This window comes from Sapajus apella, unplaced genomic scaffold (genome assembly GCF_009761245.1).
Source record: "Sapajus apella isolate SASKATOON/1434 unplaced genomic scaffold, GSC_monkey_1.0 scaffold20, whole genome shotgun sequence".
In the NCBI taxonomy this organism is placed as follows: Eukaryota; Metazoa; Chordata; class Mammalia; order Primates; family Cebidae; genus Sapajus; species Sapajus apella.
The window spans coordinates 27,041,281-27,062,140 of NW_022436960.1; the positions used below are offsets into that span (position 1 = coordinate 27,041,281).

Genomic DNA, 20,860 nt, shown 5'->3' on the forward strand with positions numbered 1-20,860 from the left:
ATTACGTATCCTACAACTTTCAACATATCCACACACACACAGGTATATGCTGCCTCTTCCTTTTATCTATCAGTCTAGGGATTATGATTCTGAAATAGAAGTTAATGCTAATCCTTAGAAAATAACAATTAGAACATTATTAATTAGGTTCAGGTTCCAAAACCAAATCATGAAACATTTAGTGAAGTCAACTTTGGTGCAGTAAAGACACATAGGACTCTGTTTTATAAATATACTACAGATTACCTATTCCCCTATATTTCTGATTACAGTCCTTATGGTTCCTGAGTAGGCCCTTTCTCTCTTTTGATTCATTAGTCTTTCCAGAGGCCATCCTCTCTATGGCTTGTAGCCAATTTCATTCTTTCCTTCAACATGTATTCAATGACCCACTACCCCGTGTCAGATACAGTCTGAGGCACTGTTCTCTCATGTTCTGCCGTGTGCCCGACTGTTCTAGATTTCTGTGTATTTTTTTCCTTTCTATATTTTCATTAGTTTACTCTGTTGTCCTTTTATAGCTTTGCAAATTAAACAAAGAACTCACTTATTTTTAATCCTTGTCTTTTAAATAAATGTATTAAGAGTTTATATTTGAATGCAGTTTTTGGTTATTTCACAAATTTGATGTGTCGTATTTTATAGCCATACAGTTTTAAATATTTTATAATTTTCATTATGATTATCTCTTTAATGCATGAGTAATAGGTACTCTATTTTTTTTTAAATTTCCAACACATGGATTTTTTAAAAAACCTGTTTTTACTATTTCTAATTTAAGTGCTTTGTGGTTGAAGAGTATGAACTTTTTGATGTTGTATTTTGAAGTGCATGGAGCCTTCACTGGTGACATAGTATGTGCTGAATTTTTGTAAACATTCCACATATACTTGAACACCAGAGTACAGGAGTCTATGCATAGCTGTAACTGCTTTCAGGCTGTGAGCAGTTATTCATAATTGGGTTGTAAAATAAATTTTGGGGCTCACAATCAGCATTAAAAAGCAGATAACAATATTTTGTAAAATTTTAATTTTGCATATACATATACATAGGTATTTTTATTGTGTTGCATATAAAATGTCTTTTTTTTTTTTTTATATCATTTTGCCCATGACACAGCCCTCAGGAGGTCCTGAGAACATGTGCCCCTAAATGTATTCTTTATTAACTGCTGGTCCCAAAAGATGAAAAGCCACTTATTAAAGCAAAATGATAATTCTCCATTTCAGATATTCAAATCCTCAGTAATTTTTGAGTTATTTGTTACTGATAGAAGTACATTCAAATCAATTACCCATTAACATGAATGATTCGCTAGTTTCTCCTTATAATTTTGTCAGCTTTTGATTTATATACGTTTACGATGTTAAGTGCATACAAGTACTTTTCCTTATCCCTATTAGTGATTTTTGCTTAATTATATTTTATCTAATATTAATATGGCTATACCAGTTTTCCTCTGATTAGCATCTCATAATTGATCTTTTCCAATCTTTTATTTTCTACCTTTCAAGATTTTACTTTATGTATGTCTCTTTTATGTGGCCAATAACTGAACTTGTTAAAAAGAGGCAATTTGATAATCTCTTTTTTAATGAAAGAGTTTAATCGGTCATCATTTATTTTGATTACTTGTATATTTGGACTCATTTCAACTATCTTAGTTTTTGTTTTCTATTTATCATCATTTTCCTTTGCCTTTTTTATTTATTTTTTTTATTTGTTTGAGACAGAGTCTCGTTCTATCACCCAGGCTGGGGTGCAGTGGCATGCAATCTCAGCTCACTGCAACCTCCACCTCCAGGGTTCAAGAGATTCTCCTGCCTCAGCCTCCCGAGTAGCTGGGATTACAGGCATGTGCCACAACGCCCAGCTAATTTTTGTATTTTTAGTAGAGATGGAGATTCACCATGTTGGCCAGGCTGGTTTCGAACCCCTAACCTCAGGTGATCCATCCGTCTCAGCCTTCCAAAGTGCTGGGATCACAGCTCTTTGGCCTCCTTTGCTTCTAATTTTCCTATCTTCCACTGAATTAATAAAGTATCCACATGTCCCTTTCCCTGCTCTATTGGTTTGAAAGCTATAGGCTGTACCTTAATTATTTAGTTATTTTTTCCTGAGTGTAAACTCATTCAGTATTTCTGTCCTGACCTCAAAGTTGACATAGATCCTTATCAACTGAATACTATAGGTGCTTGCATCTTGTCTTTGTTATCTCTAAATGTTTTTTGTCTTCTTAAAGACCAATAACTATTTTTATAGTCATTAACATTTACTGACATTTTATGGATTTGTTGTACTTCATTGTTTCTTGTTACCTAATACTTCTGGATTCACTTCTATTCCTACACAGCCTTTATTATTTCCTAATTTGAATTTCAGGTATGCTCTTAGACTTTGAACGTCTCAAATTATTTTTATTTTGCCTTCACTCTTGAATGCCAGTTTAGCTATGTATAAAATAGACTAAAAGTTTATTACCAACACTTTGAAGTAATTGGCTATTGTTTTCTAGCACCTATTATTGCTGAGAAGAATGCTGGTACTCTGTGTTCCTTTGTAACTCACGCAGATTTTGTCTCTGGTAGTATTTAGACTTCTCTTTACACTTAATGTTCTGGTTTCTTGCTACTATGATGTGTCTAGAGGTACATTTATTTTGGTACATGAATGAATTTTTTAGCTGAGGACTCACATCTTCTTCAATTCTGGAAAATTCCGTTATTTTTTTTTAAAGCATTGCTCGACCAATTATCCCTTAGGTGTTTCTTATGATACTCCTATCAGAGTCACATGTCATGTTCCACAAGATTCTCCTATTAGACACATGATCTAACATGACTGACTATTTTAAAGTATTAATTTAACTGTAAAGAATTCATGTTCCAGTTGTTGATTTTCCTGGCAATCTTTCTTAGAATTAGATTTTTTTTCATGTGTTTTGGAATTTTGGTTTGCAGGCTTATTTTGAATGAGAATCATTCCCTGCCCTTGTCTCTGTGCTTGCTCATTCCTCCCTCTCCGAAGATTATATAGTTGCCTTCACCAGACCCCTGACACCAGCCCAAAACCAGGCTTTATGGTGGCATTTTGGGAACCTTGCCTCAGTGATATTTAGAAACCAAGGCAGTTTTGAGATAGGAACAGTTGCAAGGGTATGTCACTGTCTTCCTGACTCTGTAGGTCCATAGTCTCATATAAAGATATAGCCTCAGTTAGTGGGTTCATGCCAGTTTTACTACTCTCCCAGTAGGAGAGCACACTGCATCCTTTAGTGCAGGGTTTTCAACCTTGCTACTACTGACGTGTTGGGCTGGATAATTCTTTGTAGTGGGGGACTGTTCTGTGCTTAGCAGGATGCTCAGCAGGATCCGTGGACTCTACCTACTAGATGCCAGTAGCACTCCCCCAGTTATGACAAGCATGTCTCCAGATATTGCCAAATGTCTCCCGGGGGGAAACTCCCAGGCTGAAAATCAATTATTTTCAAGTAGTAAGCCTGGCTTTAGGTTCTCCTCTTGTAGGGCACTTTCAGGTCCTATGTGTGCCACAGGAGCTCGCCACTGCCTGCTTCAGAAAGCCTATAGCTTCAGCTTCATTCACGGATTCTCGTTTATTTCGGTATAGGGAGATATTTGCTTTCTTTTGAACCACGGCTCTTCCTGTAGGTTTTTCCTTTAAACGTTCATCCATCATACCTATGTGTTTGCAGCAGAGGGGGGATGTGGATGTAAAAGTGTGAACTCTGGGAGCCAACTGGACTGGAAGTCAGTAACTCCAAAACTAATTTTTTCTTTTGTTTAAAACTGAGCCTTTGCCTTCAATTATCTTCAGTTATTGGTATTCAGGAAATAAGAATATGTTTAAATTTCTACAGGTTCATCAGTGGAATCAAATCGCACTTACAAATAACAACCTACCAACAACACAAATGTGATTTCTTTTAATAGGGAACAGTAGCAACAGCAGAATACAACATACCGACCAGCAGACATTGGACACAATATATGCCAGGGAAACACATTATCTCATTTAATTCTCGGAACAACCCCAAGGCATAAGTAATATTTTATAGATAATGAAACAGAAGCTTAGAGCTAACTCTAGATAATAGTTAATTAAGTGAAGGAACCAGGATTCGAATCTCATTTCAAATCCCAGGCTGTTAACAACTGTACTCTACTGCCTCCCATATGCTACTCTACAAGGCATAAATAATTAGTGATGAGATCACTGTTATTTAGCGATCCTTGATGCATATGTTGTGACACAAAATGCCATATCACCACCACTGCTGCTATCACTATCTCCTCCACTACTTCCATCTCCACTGCCACCACTGCCACTTACTGAGAACTTACGAATCTAAGCTATCTCAGGGGCTGGGAAGGAGCTTATCTCTTCTATCAAAAATAAACCATGAAAGCAGAGATCTTACCTATCTTGTCCTATCTTGTTATCACCAGACACTGGTGATAACACCAGTGTCTAGGGCAATGTTGAGCCAAATAGACATTCAGTATGTATGTGATGAAAGGGTGAAGGCAAGATATCTGTGTTTAAGAGAGCTACAGGAAGTAGAACATAAGAGAAAAGGAAAAATAAAAGAAGGAGGTAGATGGTAGAGTCAGCTGAGGAGGTGAGGAAGGGACAGCTGGGAAGGATGCATCAAGGTGAGTAACTAAAACCCAATCTTGAAAAAAAGGCAGGACTTGGATTCAAGAGGCCTAAGGGCACTCTGCAGAGGAGATGACATGGGAACACAGAACACAGAATGGGAAGTGTGTGTGTGGAGCAGTGTGTGTGTAAAGCGGTGACAGCGTATGAAGAAGGTGGGAGACAGGAGGGAGGTCATGGTGCACAAGGCTTGAATGGCAGAGTCAGGACTCTCAACTTTATCTTGTGGGTGCTTGGAAGCCTCTGAAGATTCCAGAAAAATGGTTTGAACAACTACTTTGGAGATGATTTTAAAAAATTGTTTCCTGGACCTACTCATGGATTTCTATAGGAAGAACCAATTTTGACAGTTTTAAATTTTCTACCTGTTCTGTGTTCTAGTTAAGTCTTCTTTTTCTTCAAGAAGAACCAATTTATACTTGGTATTTTTCAAGATATTATCTTTCATCTAGTTTTTAACATTGTACACAGTGTGCACGGTGTTCTCATAATTTTTCAATCCCTCCTATATCTACTTGTAAAGTCTTTTTCTTATTTTTACTTCTAATTTTTCTGCCAGAAGTATATTTATTTTCTTCTTCTGGGTTCCCCTGGCCCAAACTAAATAAGATTTTGAAATTAGCTAATTTTATTGCTTTTTACTTTATGTTGCTTTTCTTCTTGATTTCCTTAAATCTGTTTTTCTTAGCTTTGTTTTATGGTTACTTTTCTAACGTCATGTGATAAAAGCTTACTTCAGTTATGACAAATATGTGGCCTATTCACCGCTCTCAGCCTCTTCCCTGTTTGAGGCATAAGTTCTCATAAGTCTTTCCAACACAACACTCTGGGCAATCAGCTGAAGCCAGTTGATCTGTTGAAACCAATTTGCCATTTGTATCTTGGTTATTTTCTTTTTCATCTTTCTGTATTTTAGTAATGAAAATGATGAAGATTATGAATTTACCTTTGAGTACATCTTTGACTACATTTCTTTTTTTTTTAGACAGAGTCTCTGTCACCCAGGGCTGGAGTGCACTGGTGTCATCTCGGCTCACTGCAACCTCTGCCTCCTGGGTTCAAGCGATTCTCCCGCCTCAGCCTCCCGAGTAGCTGGGATTACAGACATGTGCCACCATGACCGGCTAACTTTTTGTCTTTTTAGTAGAGACGGGGTTTCATCATGTTGGCCAGGCTGTTCTCAAACTCCCGACCTTGTGATCTGCCTGTCTTAGCCTCCCAAAATGCTGGGATTACAGGCGTCAGCCACCATGCCCAGCTTGAGCCACGGCGCCTAGCTGAAGCCTTCTTTTAAGCTATGCCACCTATTCCCAGACCCCGAGACTTTTCAGTATTTGCTCATCCTTAAAGAAAGTCTAAATTTGCCAAGGGCTTATATTCATGGAGGAACTGATATGGATGGATTCTATCAGAGGTTAGCCTAAATTCCTGCCCAAATATTTTTAAAAGGGGTTTTCACACTCAGGTGAGAGAGGAGGGAAATGAGGGATGGGAAATATCTAGCAGTTATATTCAACAACATTTTAACATCCCAGCAGGCAGGAATGAGAGGTCAGATTTTAAATTATGCCAATATGAATCACCAAAGGAAGACCCATCATGCCATGACTCTCATGTAGCTTTCCTCCCCACTGAGACACAAACGATCACACAACTTTTGGTTAGGTGTGGGTGCTGGCACACATCCCTCTGACTGATGTCACTGTTCACACCAAAAGCAACCCCTAAGACCTCCTACAATGAGGGTTAGTAGAAGACAGAGTCTAAGTGGCCGATCTCCTGACTGGTGCTCACGTCCTTTCTACCCTCAGGCCCCGGCCCTCAGAGTGAGGGGATATTCTTGTCTGCAGAATTCCAGGTTTCCCTTTCATTTCCCAGACTGCACTCTCTCAGAAGACACTATACAAAAGTCCACCATGTTAACATTAACACAAATTCCCCCACTGATTCTTCCTCCTTTTGAGTATTTCATTTTGAGTATTTCATTGTCATTTAAATGGTAACACTGGTGTGGAAAAAGAGGGGAGTGAGTGAGTTCCTAAGTGCATACATTGTTTTTTCAAATGTAATATTTTAGGATAATTAATCTGCCACTTACTGTATGGATAAATACATATGAACAGATTGGCAGGGACCTTTGAAATCAGTGATGTACTGGGAAGAGTTTGAGGTGAGCACAGTGGGCAATATGAGTTCCAGTTTGAGCTCAGCCACTGACCAGCTGGGTACCTTGCTGTACTCACATCCCCGCAACTGTGCCTCGATCCCTTTATCTTCTATCACAAACATTTCATAATTACCTACCTTGGAAATACATAATGTAGAGAATCCTATGTTTAAGGATGGATATGTTACAGATTCAACTATGTTTCTTGAGACTACATATAATAAAAGGCTAAAAGGCTGGCAGAACATGGTTAACCCATAATATGGTATCAACTATGCTCACCCCAAGAACTTTTGGACAATTGTAAGTCCTAATTACTTTGCCCTGAAGTCTTCTCACTTTAAAGGCTCACATGTTAAAAAGATGTAACATTTTTTAACCTGATGTTTATTTTCATATTCTTCTGACATTAATCTCTTAAGCATCTTTCATCACACCAAATGTTCAGGTAGCATTAATTGGGATGTGGTGCTACCAGGCTACCTAGTCCTGATGGCTTTCCTTCCTGCTAATCCCTGGCAGCCTTTAACAAACACCACTGTCCTGGGTGCTGACACAGGACAGTCGTTACCATCAACTTCCACTCAGGTCACCCTGATGAGAATCACCCAAGTCCTGGGTAAAGAAGGCCATCTCAGCTATTTAAGGAAAAGTACTGTAGTTCAGTCTGCGTTTCTTAAACAGTTTTCTTTCTTCAGAGAAGTCTCCCAAGTTACAACAGCTTTGGCCCTACCCTTTCAAATTCATCTCCAGTCTATGAGTTTTGCCCTTGTGCCTCAGAAACTGCAATCTCCTCAGGCTTCTTTCTCCATATTTCCTGGAGAGTATGACTCTGGCTCTGAAAAAAAACGGTCATTTACAAGGAAGAGACAGTTCAGATGCATGTAGTTGTTTGTAGGCTGTCTGTCGTCCTTCTTAGTTCAGCTGACTGCTTGGAAGAAATACCACAAATAGTTTTGAAAGGAGGATCTGAAGCGGGTACTAAATTATGAAGTGTTGCAAACATTGGAGAAGAAAATAAAGAAGGATTATTGGCACCATGAAAATGGTAAAAAAAAAACAAAAAAATTAAAAAGAAAGAAAGAAAGAAAAAAATTTAAATCATTCCTTCCACAGAACTGACAAATGAGATTTAGCTAAATGAAATATAAGTATATGAATTTGAGAACTACAACAAAGAATGGCTGGGAAAGGGCTGAGGAAAATGGCTTTAAAGTATGAGGATTAAAGAGCAAATGTGCTCATAAAAAAGTTCTCAATGGAATAGACAGAAAACAAGTCATTTTGGTTAATTATTCAGTAGAGACAGTGGGTTTTGTTTTACAGATGGGAAAATGAAACCTTTAGAGGAAAAGCGACTTGAGTATTATCATAAAGAAACAGGGCCCCACTGTTCTGATTCTCAACTCCCTTTGCACCAAAATCCAAGTGACATTCCATCTTTAATGTTCTATTGTTCTCTAAACTCAAAACTCAACCCTGTAGGATGTGGAAACTTTGATGCTCTTGGAAACTCCTTCTATATTTGTCTAATGCCAACTTCTGTGTGAGAAGAAGTTCAACCCAAAAACACAGGGCTTGGCATGGTCAAAAGCTCATTACAACTTCTCATTAGTTGCGTCTCTTGAGGCAACTATGGCATTCCTGAGTGTGACTCAGTATCTTCAGTCCTAACTGGGGTTCCTGATTAATCTGAACTGAGCCTGAATAAAGGCCACAGTAAGATCCAAGCAAATGAAGCAACATATCTTGTAGGAATAAAGTAAAAAAATTACATGAAAATTTCTTGAAACGTCATCTTGCTACTAAGCATAATAGTACCTAACACTGATTTAGCATGTATGACATACCCGGGACTGTATTTGTGCTTGATATTCATCAATTCATTTATTTATCTTAATAACCCTATGAGGCAGGTACTATTAGTATTCCCATTTTAAAATGGGAAACTGAGTCACAGAGATGCTGAGTACCTTGCTATGCTGGCTAGAAACAAGAATTACTTTAGAACAGTGAGAATACACCAACTGATACTCAGGATCCTGATTTCGAGAGCCATGAAAAGTTTCTCTAGATTAAAAAATTACTTCATCAATCCAAATAAGTATGGGGTTTAGTTCACAGTAACGTGCCCATGGCAGTTTCCTAGTATGGTACATTCCTCAAATGCACCACGGCAATGTCAGATGTTAACAATGGAAAAAATACTGGGCAAGTGGTACGTGGGAGCTCTCAGTACTATCCCTACAACTTTTCTGTAAATCTAAAATTAAAATACAGTCTGTTTTTTTAAAAAAAACTTTATCAGGATACTTGACAGAGAGAGCTTTTCATTGTTCAGAAGAGAAACCATGCTATTCTTTTTCCTAAAAATCAGAAAAATATCTGAAAAGAGTGGGGTCCTCACAACACTGTACATTTTACATGTTAAGTGAGAGAATGTTAAAGTCTCTGTTAGTACTAACTTAGCTTCAGAGACTTGTCCTAGAGTTTTAAAGGCAAATTGGAAACTATTTCCTGGAACAATGCCTTACAGCATGCCTTTTGATACCTGGATTATATTACTTAAATTCTGAAGAAATCTTTGCTTTTTCCCCCTTCTGTGCATTTTTGATGCTGAGCTGTTTCCGGTTTTCCCACACTCTTGCCTGTCACAGAGAAGAAACCACAAAAATGCTGCAAAGCAAAGTCTGCCCAAAGAGCTAAAATTCCATCTCAGGAGGCTGCGGAGTTCTACCGCCAGCAGTCAGTTCAGGGCAGTAGCAAGCAGTGTCTTCAAATGTCCAGCCCTGCTGCCTGGGCCCACCTCTCCACCAGCTAGCCACACAGGCCACCAAGGGCCCTCTGAGGGTACTGGCAATAATCGGAGAATCCACAAGGGGCACACTGGCAAATTCAACATTAGCATTTTACTCACACATTTTCCTAGTTAACTATGGGCTTTCCAAATCTGTGAAGGAGAGTGTAGTTTTAGAATGCATATGATGGGGACCAAGGCTTACTGAGTTCTTAGCAGGGCCAGGTCTTACTCCATGTACTTTACACATATTAACTCTGTTAATATACAACAACTGACCTAGGAAGTAGATACTCTTATTGTTTTACTTTTACAAATGGAAACATGAGGAATATGAGACTAAGAGATCAAGTAACGTGTAACTTGCAGAAGGTGTCAAATTAGTAACGTGTGGCCTGAGGATGTGAATCCAGGCAGTCTGGCCACAGAGGCTGCACACCTAAGGATTTTTTTTTTTTTTTTTTGAGATGGAGTCTTGCTCTGTTGCCCAGGCTGGAGTGCAGTAGCACAATCTCAGCTCACTGTAACCTCCACTTTCCAGGTTCAAGTGATTCTCCTGCTTCAGCCTCTTGAGTAGCTGGGACTACAGGCATGCACCACCATGCCCAGCTAATTTTTTTTGTATTTTTAGTAGAGACAGGGTTTCACAGTGTTAGCCAGGATGGTCTCGATCTCCTGACCTCGTGATGCCCCCGCCTCGGCCTCCCAAAGTGCTGGGATCACAGGCATAAGCCACCATGCCCGGCCTGGATTTGACTCTACTCTTTCTAGGGTGAGAAGACAGAGTTTCCTTTCTATTTTGCTACTGTCCTTCAACCACAAACTTCAGCCTTCCTACTGCCCTTTCCTACTACTCCAGAGAGTTCTGCAGTCATTACAATGCCAGCTCTTCCCAGAACAGTGCTTGGTACTTAGCGGGCACTGAATAAATATTTGCTGGATAAATGAACAATGGCGGCAATATAATTAAAATAGTCACAAGGGATTGTTTTCTATCTAAATCCAGAATTTGATTCACCAACCAAGGAAAAAACAGTAATGACTTTTTCTATGTTTTAGGATTCTTCTCACAACTAATACTGATCTTCTGAAGGACAAATAAACAAGGAGCCTCAATGACAGCAAGAGAAATACACAAATCTCTACACGAAAGCATAGCAAGAAATGCCTGCCTCTTCTAAACACCTCTAAAAGTTCCCCAAGTTTAAACTGAAGAAGGGCTGCTAGAACCAACACTCTTCACCAATCTATTTCTAGCTCACTGGCTAAACAATGGCTGGAGGTAAGGGATTTTGACTTACAAAAATTTGATTTGGGAAAGGAAATGTCTTTTTGGTGTAAACAGGTAGACTACAAAAGGTATTAAAAACACTGTTGCTACACAGAGCTTGCTGACTAAGGCCGACGAAGTTATATTATCCCCCTAGATGAAATCTCAATTCTCTATCTTCCCATTCAAATGCCTAAAAGTGAACAAATCAAGGGGAATCAGGGTGTTGAATTTTTTTTTTTTTTTTGAGACAGAGTCTCACTCTGTCTCCCAGGCTGGAGTGCAGTGGGGTGATCTCGGCTCACTGTAACCTCTACCTCCTGGATCCAAGCAATTCTCCTGCCTCAGCCTCCCAAGTAGCTGGGATACAGGCGCATGCTGCCACGCCTGGCTGATTTTTTCTATTTTAGTAGAGACGGGGTTTCACCGTGTTGTCCACCAGGCTGAACAACACTCCTGAGCTCAGGCAATCCGCCTGCCTCGGCCTCCCCAAAAAGCTGGCATTACAGGCATGAACTACCGCGCCCAGCCAGGGTGTTGAATTTTATATGAAAGTGAAAAGATCTGATTTTTCAGAATGGCCGAGAAAAGACATATCAAGGAAGAAGTTTCCAGTTCCACTTTCCAAGCCCACTGTGGTTCAGAAGTGCTACCTGCTGCACTGCTGGATTGTAGCTCCTGCCACGGGCCAGCAGAGTTGGTTAGCAATGACCCTAAATCCTGCAGGCAGCTCTCATCACAGTCACCTGGAGAACCTGAAGGAGCAGGGCCTGTCCCTCCCACACGGGAAAGCTCCGCCATCTGCATGTTGCAGTAGTTCCCCAGGCCATTCTAACTTGTAACCCAAGCTGAGAACTAGGGTTAGCTTTTATTTCCCATCAGGTGTTCTTGTTTTCAGTACTTCAGTGCGAACCGTCTTGAAGGGTAATAAATAAAGAGTACTATTAGCTTAGAACTGATACAGCTCAGTAGAAATTGAACAGAAAAAAACTTACTTGGAAGCCCTCTGGGATGTTGCTCTTCTGAGCACTTGTTTGTGGTTGGGTGGGGGTTTGGGGACCAGGGAGGCGCAAGAACTTGGAGGTGGTATCACTTTTTGTGGCAGAGTGGTTGGCTTCTGGCCATTAGCTGTGGCACTGGAAATTCTGCAGCCTGCACCATTATTCACTGTCCATAAATTGGAGTTAGGTAGTGTCTGGCTGCCAAAAATTTCCAAAAAAAAAAAAAAAAAAAAAAAAAAAAAGATTGATGGAGCTCACCTTCATATCCCATTTGCTGTATGCAACTAGTCTGCAATCCTGTCAAGGGACAAAAAGAAAAGTAGAACTGTTAATTTTTTTTTAAAGAAAAAAACTTCTCTAATGTTGCCAGTACAGCTCTAGATTCAGAGAAGGGGAATATTTTGGAGCAGAGTTGAGATGGTCTTGTTGAAAGCATAATGGGCTAGGAATAAGGGCACCTAGTACACTAAGTGTTGGTCCACATATGTGAACTAGAAAAGCATTTGCTCTCTCTCATTGTAGTTTCCTTCATTGTTAAACTCAACACATTTTTAATGACTGTCTCTTTCGAGGCATGAAGTACTAGAAATAGAGCACAGAATAAAACTGACTTGTAGCTTGACTTGATTCCTGCCCACTCTGAAACTCTGAGCTCCTCTAGAAAGTTTGCATGCATAAGGCATGTGGGGAAGTCAGTGTGGCTAGGGCATGGTGAGCAAACACAGAGGGAAAGATGAGGCTGCAACAGGAACCATGAGCTAGGCCTGGTTATAATCCTCAGGCCTAGTTGAGAATTCTAGCATAGAAAACACTTTGTTGACCTAAAGATTAACGTAAGATTTTACATTTGAAAACACTTTCAAAGCAAAATTACTATACGAATACATATTATATGAATACAATTGACACAAAAATATTTTTGCTTAGAGGGTAAGCCTATAAATAAAGACCTAAAAATCACCATCTAAACATCACAAGTGCCAAAATATATAATTAGGATATAAAAGTATACTTCCTTCAAGTAGATGCTTAAAAAGTTTTTACAATTTATCTATTTCATTAGAAATAGTCTTTTTGTGTCTCAATTTGTTACTGGTCTTTTGATACTATTAACACTGCTTTCAACATGCATGCATTGTAAAAACCTTAAATGAGAAATAATATTACGAGAAAAATAACATCATTGACAAAATACATAGCATTTTTTTATTAAAAGGATTTCTGGCAATTGATGTCCATTGTATATACAACATGTAAAGGACTCATGGCAGGGCATGATGGAATAATATGAGATGCTCTTAGGAAATATTCATCTTCTAGACAGTTTGCTAGTATTATTTTTGCCCTTTATGGATTTTTTTTTCAGATTTAAAAGATGAACTGGGTAGCTTTCGTAAAATGTTAACCAACCATTCTATAAGCATGACTTGAAATGTCCCACTTTCAGAAAATGCGTCAAAGGTCCTAGACTAAGCAGTATGAAGGGGATCCAGGAGTCTTATGTGGAATAAATGTGTTTGACTGAGATCCTTGACAAAGAACAGAGGGATTTCAGTGGGAAAGGGTCTGAGCACTTTCAATCTGACCAATCTGACCGAGATGTCACCAACCTGTGTAAACCACCTGAGGGAGAAAGTGAAGAGCTACAATTCTTCTCCATCTCTGAGTCACAGAAGGGAACAAAGACAAAGCCAGGTATGGTGGCTCACCCCTATAATCCTAGCACTTTGGGAGGCTGAGGCATGTGGATCACTTGAGCTCCGGAGTTCAAGACCAACCCGGGCAACATGGCAAAACCCTGTTTTTACAAAAAATACAAATATTAGCTAGGTGTGGTAGTGCACACCTGTAGTCCGAGCGGCTGAGGTAGAAGAATTCTTTGAGCCAGGGAGGTGGAGGTTGCAATGGGTGAAGATTGCACCACTGCACTCCAGCCTGGGTGACAGAGCGAGACCCTGTCTCAAAAAAAAAAAAAAAAAAAGCAGGGGAAGAGGATCAAAGACAGATGCAAGGTCATAAGCAAATCCAGGAGGGCAGCACTGTTGAGCGTGTACACATGGGGAAGTTTCTGGATGGTCCAAGAGAGTCAAGAAGCGCCTGAGGCAGAAGAATTCTAAAGCAGGCCTTCTTAGGACAAGGAAACAAAGCTTCCAGGAGGAGGCAGCCTTCTGGGACAGGTTCTACAACAAACCCTTTCTTTGCAGCTGCTGTTACCATATTTGAGGGCCTTAAAATCTGTGTGAGAAACTCAATTGGGAGTAAAGAGGGACACAGGAATGGGCTGCCCCAGGCATCTATTTTCACCACTACATCCTAATAACTGAGGTTAGGTGTAAGGAGTGTTTGAGAGGTGCCTCATTCAAGATGGGAAGAGACCAAAAATCAGAATGAGGGCTGAAGAGTTCTGCACTGAGCCATCCATAAAGAAACTCCTCGGGTGAGTAGCAGAGGAGGGAAAAAAACATTAGCAAAGAGCTCTTGGAAATAAACATATTCTTTATTAAATTACATATTTAATATTGTAAGGAAACTGTCATTAGTAAGAACCTCTATTCAATAAATGTTGCCATGGTGACAACCATATTTTCAAATTCATCAATTTTTTGCCCCCAAATCTGGGACATCTAAATACAAATGAAATAATGAATAAAAACAGCAGGTTCAGAACAGTGAGTTTAGTGAGCTCCTATTTTTGTTTTTTAAAAAGAATACATACACATCACATATATCTATATATTTATGTACATACGCAGATATACACTCTACTAGTATCTGTACAGAACAATTCTGGAAGGAGACACAAAAAACTGGTAGCCTTCAGGGAGAAGAACTGGTTAGCTAGGGATGAAGGTAGGAGGAAGGCTAACTTTTTACTATACATTATTTGTATCTTTTTTTTTTTTTTTGAGACAGAGTCTTCCCCTGTTGCCCCAGCTGGAGTGCAGGGGTGTGATATTGGCTCACTGTAACCTCCGCCTCCCGGGTTTAAGCAATTCTCTGCCTCAGTCTCTTGAGTAGCTGGGATTACAGGCACCCACCACCACGCCCAGCTAATTTCTGTATTTTTAGTAGAGACAGGGTTCATCATGTTGGCCAGGCTGGTCTTGAACTCCTGACCTTGTGATCTACCCACCTTGGCTTCCCAAAGTGCTGGGATTACAGGTGCAAGCCACCAGCATCCAGCCATTTCTATCTTTTGAATTTTATACTATGTGCATATAGTTATTTATCACAAAAATAAACGATTTAAAGACAGTCTAGTTCTAATAACATTTAAGCAGGTAATAAGTTATCACAGATACAAATCAAGATACCCAAGTGAAGCCCAAGTTTTAACCAGCTGGATATAGGATTCCTAACAGATTGGGTTAAATAAAGAATTAACTGCTCAACACTGGCTACAAAAGCAGATTAGGTCATCAGTGAAAGGCAGAGAGACCCAGAGTGAATGGAAAAGACATAGCTTGCAGTCAAATGTACCTCAGCTCAAATGCAGGCCTTATCACTTACAAAGTGAATGATCTTTTTAAGTTAACTTCTCAGAGCTTCAGTTTTCTCACAAGCAAATACAATTACTTCACCTTTAGATGAGGAAGTTGGCTGTGCGCAGTGGCTCACGCCTGTAATCCCAGCACTTTGGGAGGCCGAGGCGGGTGGAGCATGAGGTCAGAAGATCAAGACCATCCTGGCCAACATGGTGAAACCCCTTCTCTACTAAAAATACAAAAATTCCAGCCTTACCAACATGATGAAACCCCATCTCTACTAAAAATACAAAAATTAGCCGGGCGTGGTGGTGAGTGCCTGTAATCTCAGCTACTTGGGGGGCTGAGGCAGAATTGCTTGAGCCCGAGAGGTGGAGGTTGCAGTGAGCTGAGATCACACCACTGGACTCCAGCCTGGGCAACAGAGTAAGACCCTGTCTCAAAAAAAAAAAAAAAAATATATATATATATATATATTAGCTGGGTGTGGTGGTGCATGCCCATAGTCCCAGCTACTTGGGAGGCTAAGGCAGGAGAACTGCTTGAACCTGGGAGGCGGAGGTTGCAGTAAGCCAAGATTGCGCCACTGCACTCCAGCCTGGTGACAGAGAGAGACTCTGTCTCCAACAAAAAAAAGAAAAAAAAAAAAGAAAAAAAAAAAAAGAAGATGAGTAGCTTAATTAAAAAAAAAATCACTTACTTCATTGGATTTTTGGAAGTTAAATGAAGATCATGTAGGTAACCTTTGCCTAGGCATTCAGTAAGGATTTCTGAAATAAGGCAAAGACCTAGGCACACAGCAAGCACTCAGCAAATGTTCCATTTCTTCCCAAACCTCTATCTACCTCAGTTCTACTGAGAAACTAAAGGATGGGACGACAGGAAAGTCTACCTATCAGTAATCCTTTGTGAATGGTAGTTGCTTACACATTTTTTCAACATATTTTTCCAGACTTACGTCACTCACTAGTTGTGAAAGCAAATTCTTAAAACGAAAACGTATGTTTAGGCTCCCAGATCCTATTTACTCAATTCTTTCTGGCAGAAATAATCTTTTCCTCTTCTGAATGCTTAGAAAAATTATCCGTATGTCTCATCACAGTACATTCTACTGTGTATTATAGCCACTTACATATGTACTCTCCCTTCTGGGTGACTGACAATGGAAATGGCTGAATTTGTGTATGATTAGTTTTTGTTTCACCTACAGTGCCTAGTAGAAAAGTGCTTAACAAATGAAAAAATGAAAAAAATAAAACAACCCCAACTATTCATCCTTTTTTAGCAAAAACTAAATTCCTACAAAAGAAAATAGGCAAATGTGCATTTAAACCCAGATGTAATATTATAAAAGTACCATTTTCTCGACTTTGAACCATGCCTAGTGTGTTATTTGTGTCCAACTTATACGCAGACCCAAAATATGTTAGCCCTTCTGCAGATTTCACATAAAAATAAATTCATACCTTCCTGTATGTAAAATTTGTGGCAGGACCTTAGATATTGATGTTTTATGTAAGATTAGTTTTCACTTCAAACAACAAAATAAAATAATTTAGGAGAACTTACTGCTTAGGAGACTATTACTTCTTTAGATACAATCACTTCTCCTTTTCTTCTTAATATGACTACTCTGATGTTGTTCGGGTAATGATGTTTGCCCAGCTAAAGAAAATTTATTTCTAAACCTCTCTTCACCTAGGGATAACCCATAATACATATTCTGGATAATGAGATGGAAAGAGAAGCTTCTGGGTGCAGTTTTTGGGAGAGCTCTTTAAAGGGGCAGACTCGGCTGGTGCACTTCTTGTGCCTTTTCATGTTCCCTGTTCTTCTTCCCACTAGAGCATGGATATCTAGCAAGTGGTGGTCAGGCATAGGGTGAAAGTTACTTGCTAAGGTTTGCAGAGAATAAAGAGAAGGAGCATGGGTTTCTGATGGCACCATGAAGTCTGCAAGAGCCCATCTCGAGATTTCTAACCATGTGGGGAAAAAAACCCCTTTAACTTAAGTAAACCATTGGTGGGCTGGGGGAGTTCTGTTACCTGCAGCCAAACGGAGTCTTAACTGACACTAGAAATAATTCTCAATCCACCACAGATTCAAGCTTGCCTAAGCCTCAATACAACAAACATGCACTGCATCTCAGAAAGCAGATACTCTTTCCCAATACAGTAAAAAGCCTCTAGTTGTGACTTGTGGTTTGGTGATTATACTGTAATACACTGAACGGATAATGAAATGATCATAATTGCATACCATCTGAAACTCCAAAGTATCGGTAATGTAGACAAGTCCCCAGGTGTTTCACAAAAGCCAACGCTAAGTGGGATGGGATTAAAGCAATCAAATCTGATAAGAAGAAACCCAGGAACATACTCAGGCAATGTTAAAAGCAGACATATAAATGGCTATATGTAAACTAGCCGCAGAAATCAGCCTCTCCAGGCACCCTCATAGCCTGTACTGGTCCCGATCCTACAGCCCCATCAACTGAATTGCTCCATCATGTGGATTGTTTTGTCCTGATATTCATTCATAAAAGGACAGAAGAATTATATGAAGTTCTCTCTAATAATTTGTAAGAAACATGAGGTTTTGATATGTAATATTAACAACACAGGCATAGGAGCTGTACCATCATTAGTCAATGTCCTGGGAATGAGAGAGCTGTGTAAGCACTGGCCTCCACTCAAGACCTAGTCAACATGTACTCAGCATATACATGACTTTTGGTTCTTTGCTGGGTGTGGGAAACAGCCACATTACAGCTAGAAGACTCACAGAAAACCACAGCTTGAGGGTTGGCTTGGCCCCAGGCAAAAAACTGGAAAGGCCCTCCTTCCCCTATAATAGAAGGGTGCTCATGGGTGGGAAGGAAAAATTTCTGATAGACAGAACACAGAGTGCAACTTGGAAGGTTCCAGGGAAGCGGATCTGGGCTCTCTTACTAGAAAGATAATACTGTTCAGAGATTAAATTCTGGGAGGATTTAAAAAAAAAAATTCCTTCCAGAAAAACACTCCTTTTAGCTTCATGGTGATGGAGTAGAGCTGGATGCCTCTTCGTAGTGAAATTAACTCTGTAAATTCATTTTTTTTTTTGAGAATGAAGGGAGATAAAGTAGGCAAATGCTACTCTGTATTTGAGTAGGTTAATGTTTCTTTGTGACCCTTTTACTCTGATTTCAGATGAGCAAACATTTCTATGCAGTATTCTTCCCATATAAGAGCGTGTCCCAACTTGGATAAAGTTCCCATAACATATACAAAGCCACTTCTTGTCTATTTCTCTCTGGACGCTAAAGTATTGAGATGGTACATTTTCTTGAACATCTAAGCCACTAATCACTCACCTTCCTACAATCAGGGCAAGACTGTTCATTGCAAAGAACACATTCCGACTTTTATGCAACCCTGTGATGCTGTAAAAACCTCCAGGCCAAGGTGAGAGTGAGAGTAACTGTTTCTATTTTGGCAAAAGTAAGCTTCCAAAAGGCCTTTGTCTCACACTGTACAGAGTTCTTGGCTGTCTTCCATTCACAATGTTTGTCAGCTGGGACGAGACTAGGGGCTGAGCAAGAGAAACAGTACAACTTTTCTGGTGCTGCTGTAAAGCACTGGGCAGTACTATAACTCCAATAGAAATGGGGGACAATCCAGAAGTTGCAGCTACTCATACGGAGAGACCAACTACCAAATACCTGAGACAGGACATGGTGCTGTCAAAGATGTCGGAAACCTTCCGACACATCCTCTCATTTCTAAAACCAATGATGAAGCTCCCTCTCCTTTAGTGAGTAGGAAAGTAGGGTCTTACCACCTCAAATGACCCACCCTAAAGGATGCAAATACAGATGCTTACCTGTATTTGCATCCTTTAGGGTGGGTCATTTGAGGGGGTAAGAAAGAAAAATTTTGAAACAATTATTCACTAACCAGCTGAGGTCTGTATGCTTCAGAGAGTCCCTAAATTAACTGTACTCGAAAACATTTAAAAAGCAATGAAGATAATTATAACTAGATATTCAAATATACTCAAAAGTGAGCTTGGACTGGTGTGTGGCATGACCAGCACAGTGTAACCATGAGGCAGCTGGCTAAGACTAGTGCAGTTCATGATCGTAAAAGCCAGTGAAACCAACTTGCCCTAAGATGTCGCATGGGTGACCTTCCCTGATTAGCAGCCACACCCTCATCTAACCACCAGACCAATCAGGCAGACACTGGTTGACATTATGATGTAAATTTAGGCTCATATGACCATAGACTCTGCTTTGCTTTACATTTCTTTCATATCTCCTTCAATGTCCAATGTGCACTGTTTGATCACATACACATACATACAAAGATTGGCAGACTGACTTTTTTTCTGTTTGAAACAAATCTCTTTAATAAATGTTCATTAGAAGTGTTAAAAACGATTTTTAATTCTGCTCTCAGAGATAATGTGTTAACATTTAGATGTTTTTCTATGCATATACAAACTTATTTTCTATGTATATATATGTATTCATGTGTGCTGACAAAAAACAGAGTCATATGACACCTGATGTTTTGGGGCCTGTTTTTATTTCGTTCAAATGTCTATCTATTCTGAGCATTTTTCCCTATCTATAAAGGTAGACCTAGACTGCTGTTTTTAATGACATATTTTCTTATTATGGTTTATTAAAATTTACTTAACTAATCATCAATGCTATAAATTGACACACTGAGGTACATCTAAATTTGAAGCAATGGAAAGATGTAAGTATGTTCAATAAACTATTTTTGAGTTAAAAAAAAAACAGGCCCCCAATATCTGTTTTTTTCTCTTTTTTTTCACAAATAGGAAAGCACCCCCAAAATCTTATAGTTCCATTTTGAAAAACCATGTGCATGCGCGCACACACACACACACACACACAAACACACAGTCAGGTTACCATTGCATTTTGCTTTCTAAGAACAGCATTGTGATAAACATCATGTTATCTATGTCTTTCACATATGCTGGATCATTTCCTTAAAATAATTTCCTTAAAGTAGAATAGCTAGATCAGAAATCTCTTTGTTCTTCTGTTTCAAAACTTTTAAATATATATTCCCAAATTGCTCTCAGTAAAGGCTGTATCAATTTGTATCTCATCAGCATGTCTGAAAGGATTAATTTACTTATCATTCCTTTGATTACTATGAACAAACAGCTTGCACCCCATGAAAAGCTAGCTCACAATTTGATGCTAATGCTGTTTCTTGTCCTTTTTACGTTTGTAAGATATTTATGCCTTTGGACAAACACGTCAATAATCTACACTGATATTATTCTAAAGAATAATCATTTAATCCTGGTATTAATAATTCTTTTAATTTTTTCTTCCCATAGCTCTCTCTAGCAATTATGAAAAAATTAATCTGCATACTATATTTAATTGTTCAAATCAGTAACTATTAGTTTTAAAAATGTAGCTAATTAATA

At 39.2% G+C, this 20,860-nt stretch overlaps 1 protein-coding gene across 23 annotated transcripts in view; it reads right to left on the reverse strand.

Moving 5' to 3' along the window:
- Positions 1-20,860, reverse strand: part of TTLL5 (tubulin tyrosine ligase like 5) — a 283,926-nt gene that overhangs the window by 51,222 nt on the left and 211,844 nt on the right. For 22 of the 23 annotated variants that reach the window (XM_032287240.1, XM_032287238.1, XM_032287237.1 and 19 more), the window contains one exon: positions 11,910-12,127. In XM_032287240.1, the coding sequence (XP_032143131.1) occupies positions 11,910-12,127 (218 nt within the window). Of the gene's footprint in view, positions 1-11,909; positions 12,128-20,860 lie in introns of those variants that run through there. The other variant, XR_004271639.1, reaches the window with a different exon arrangement.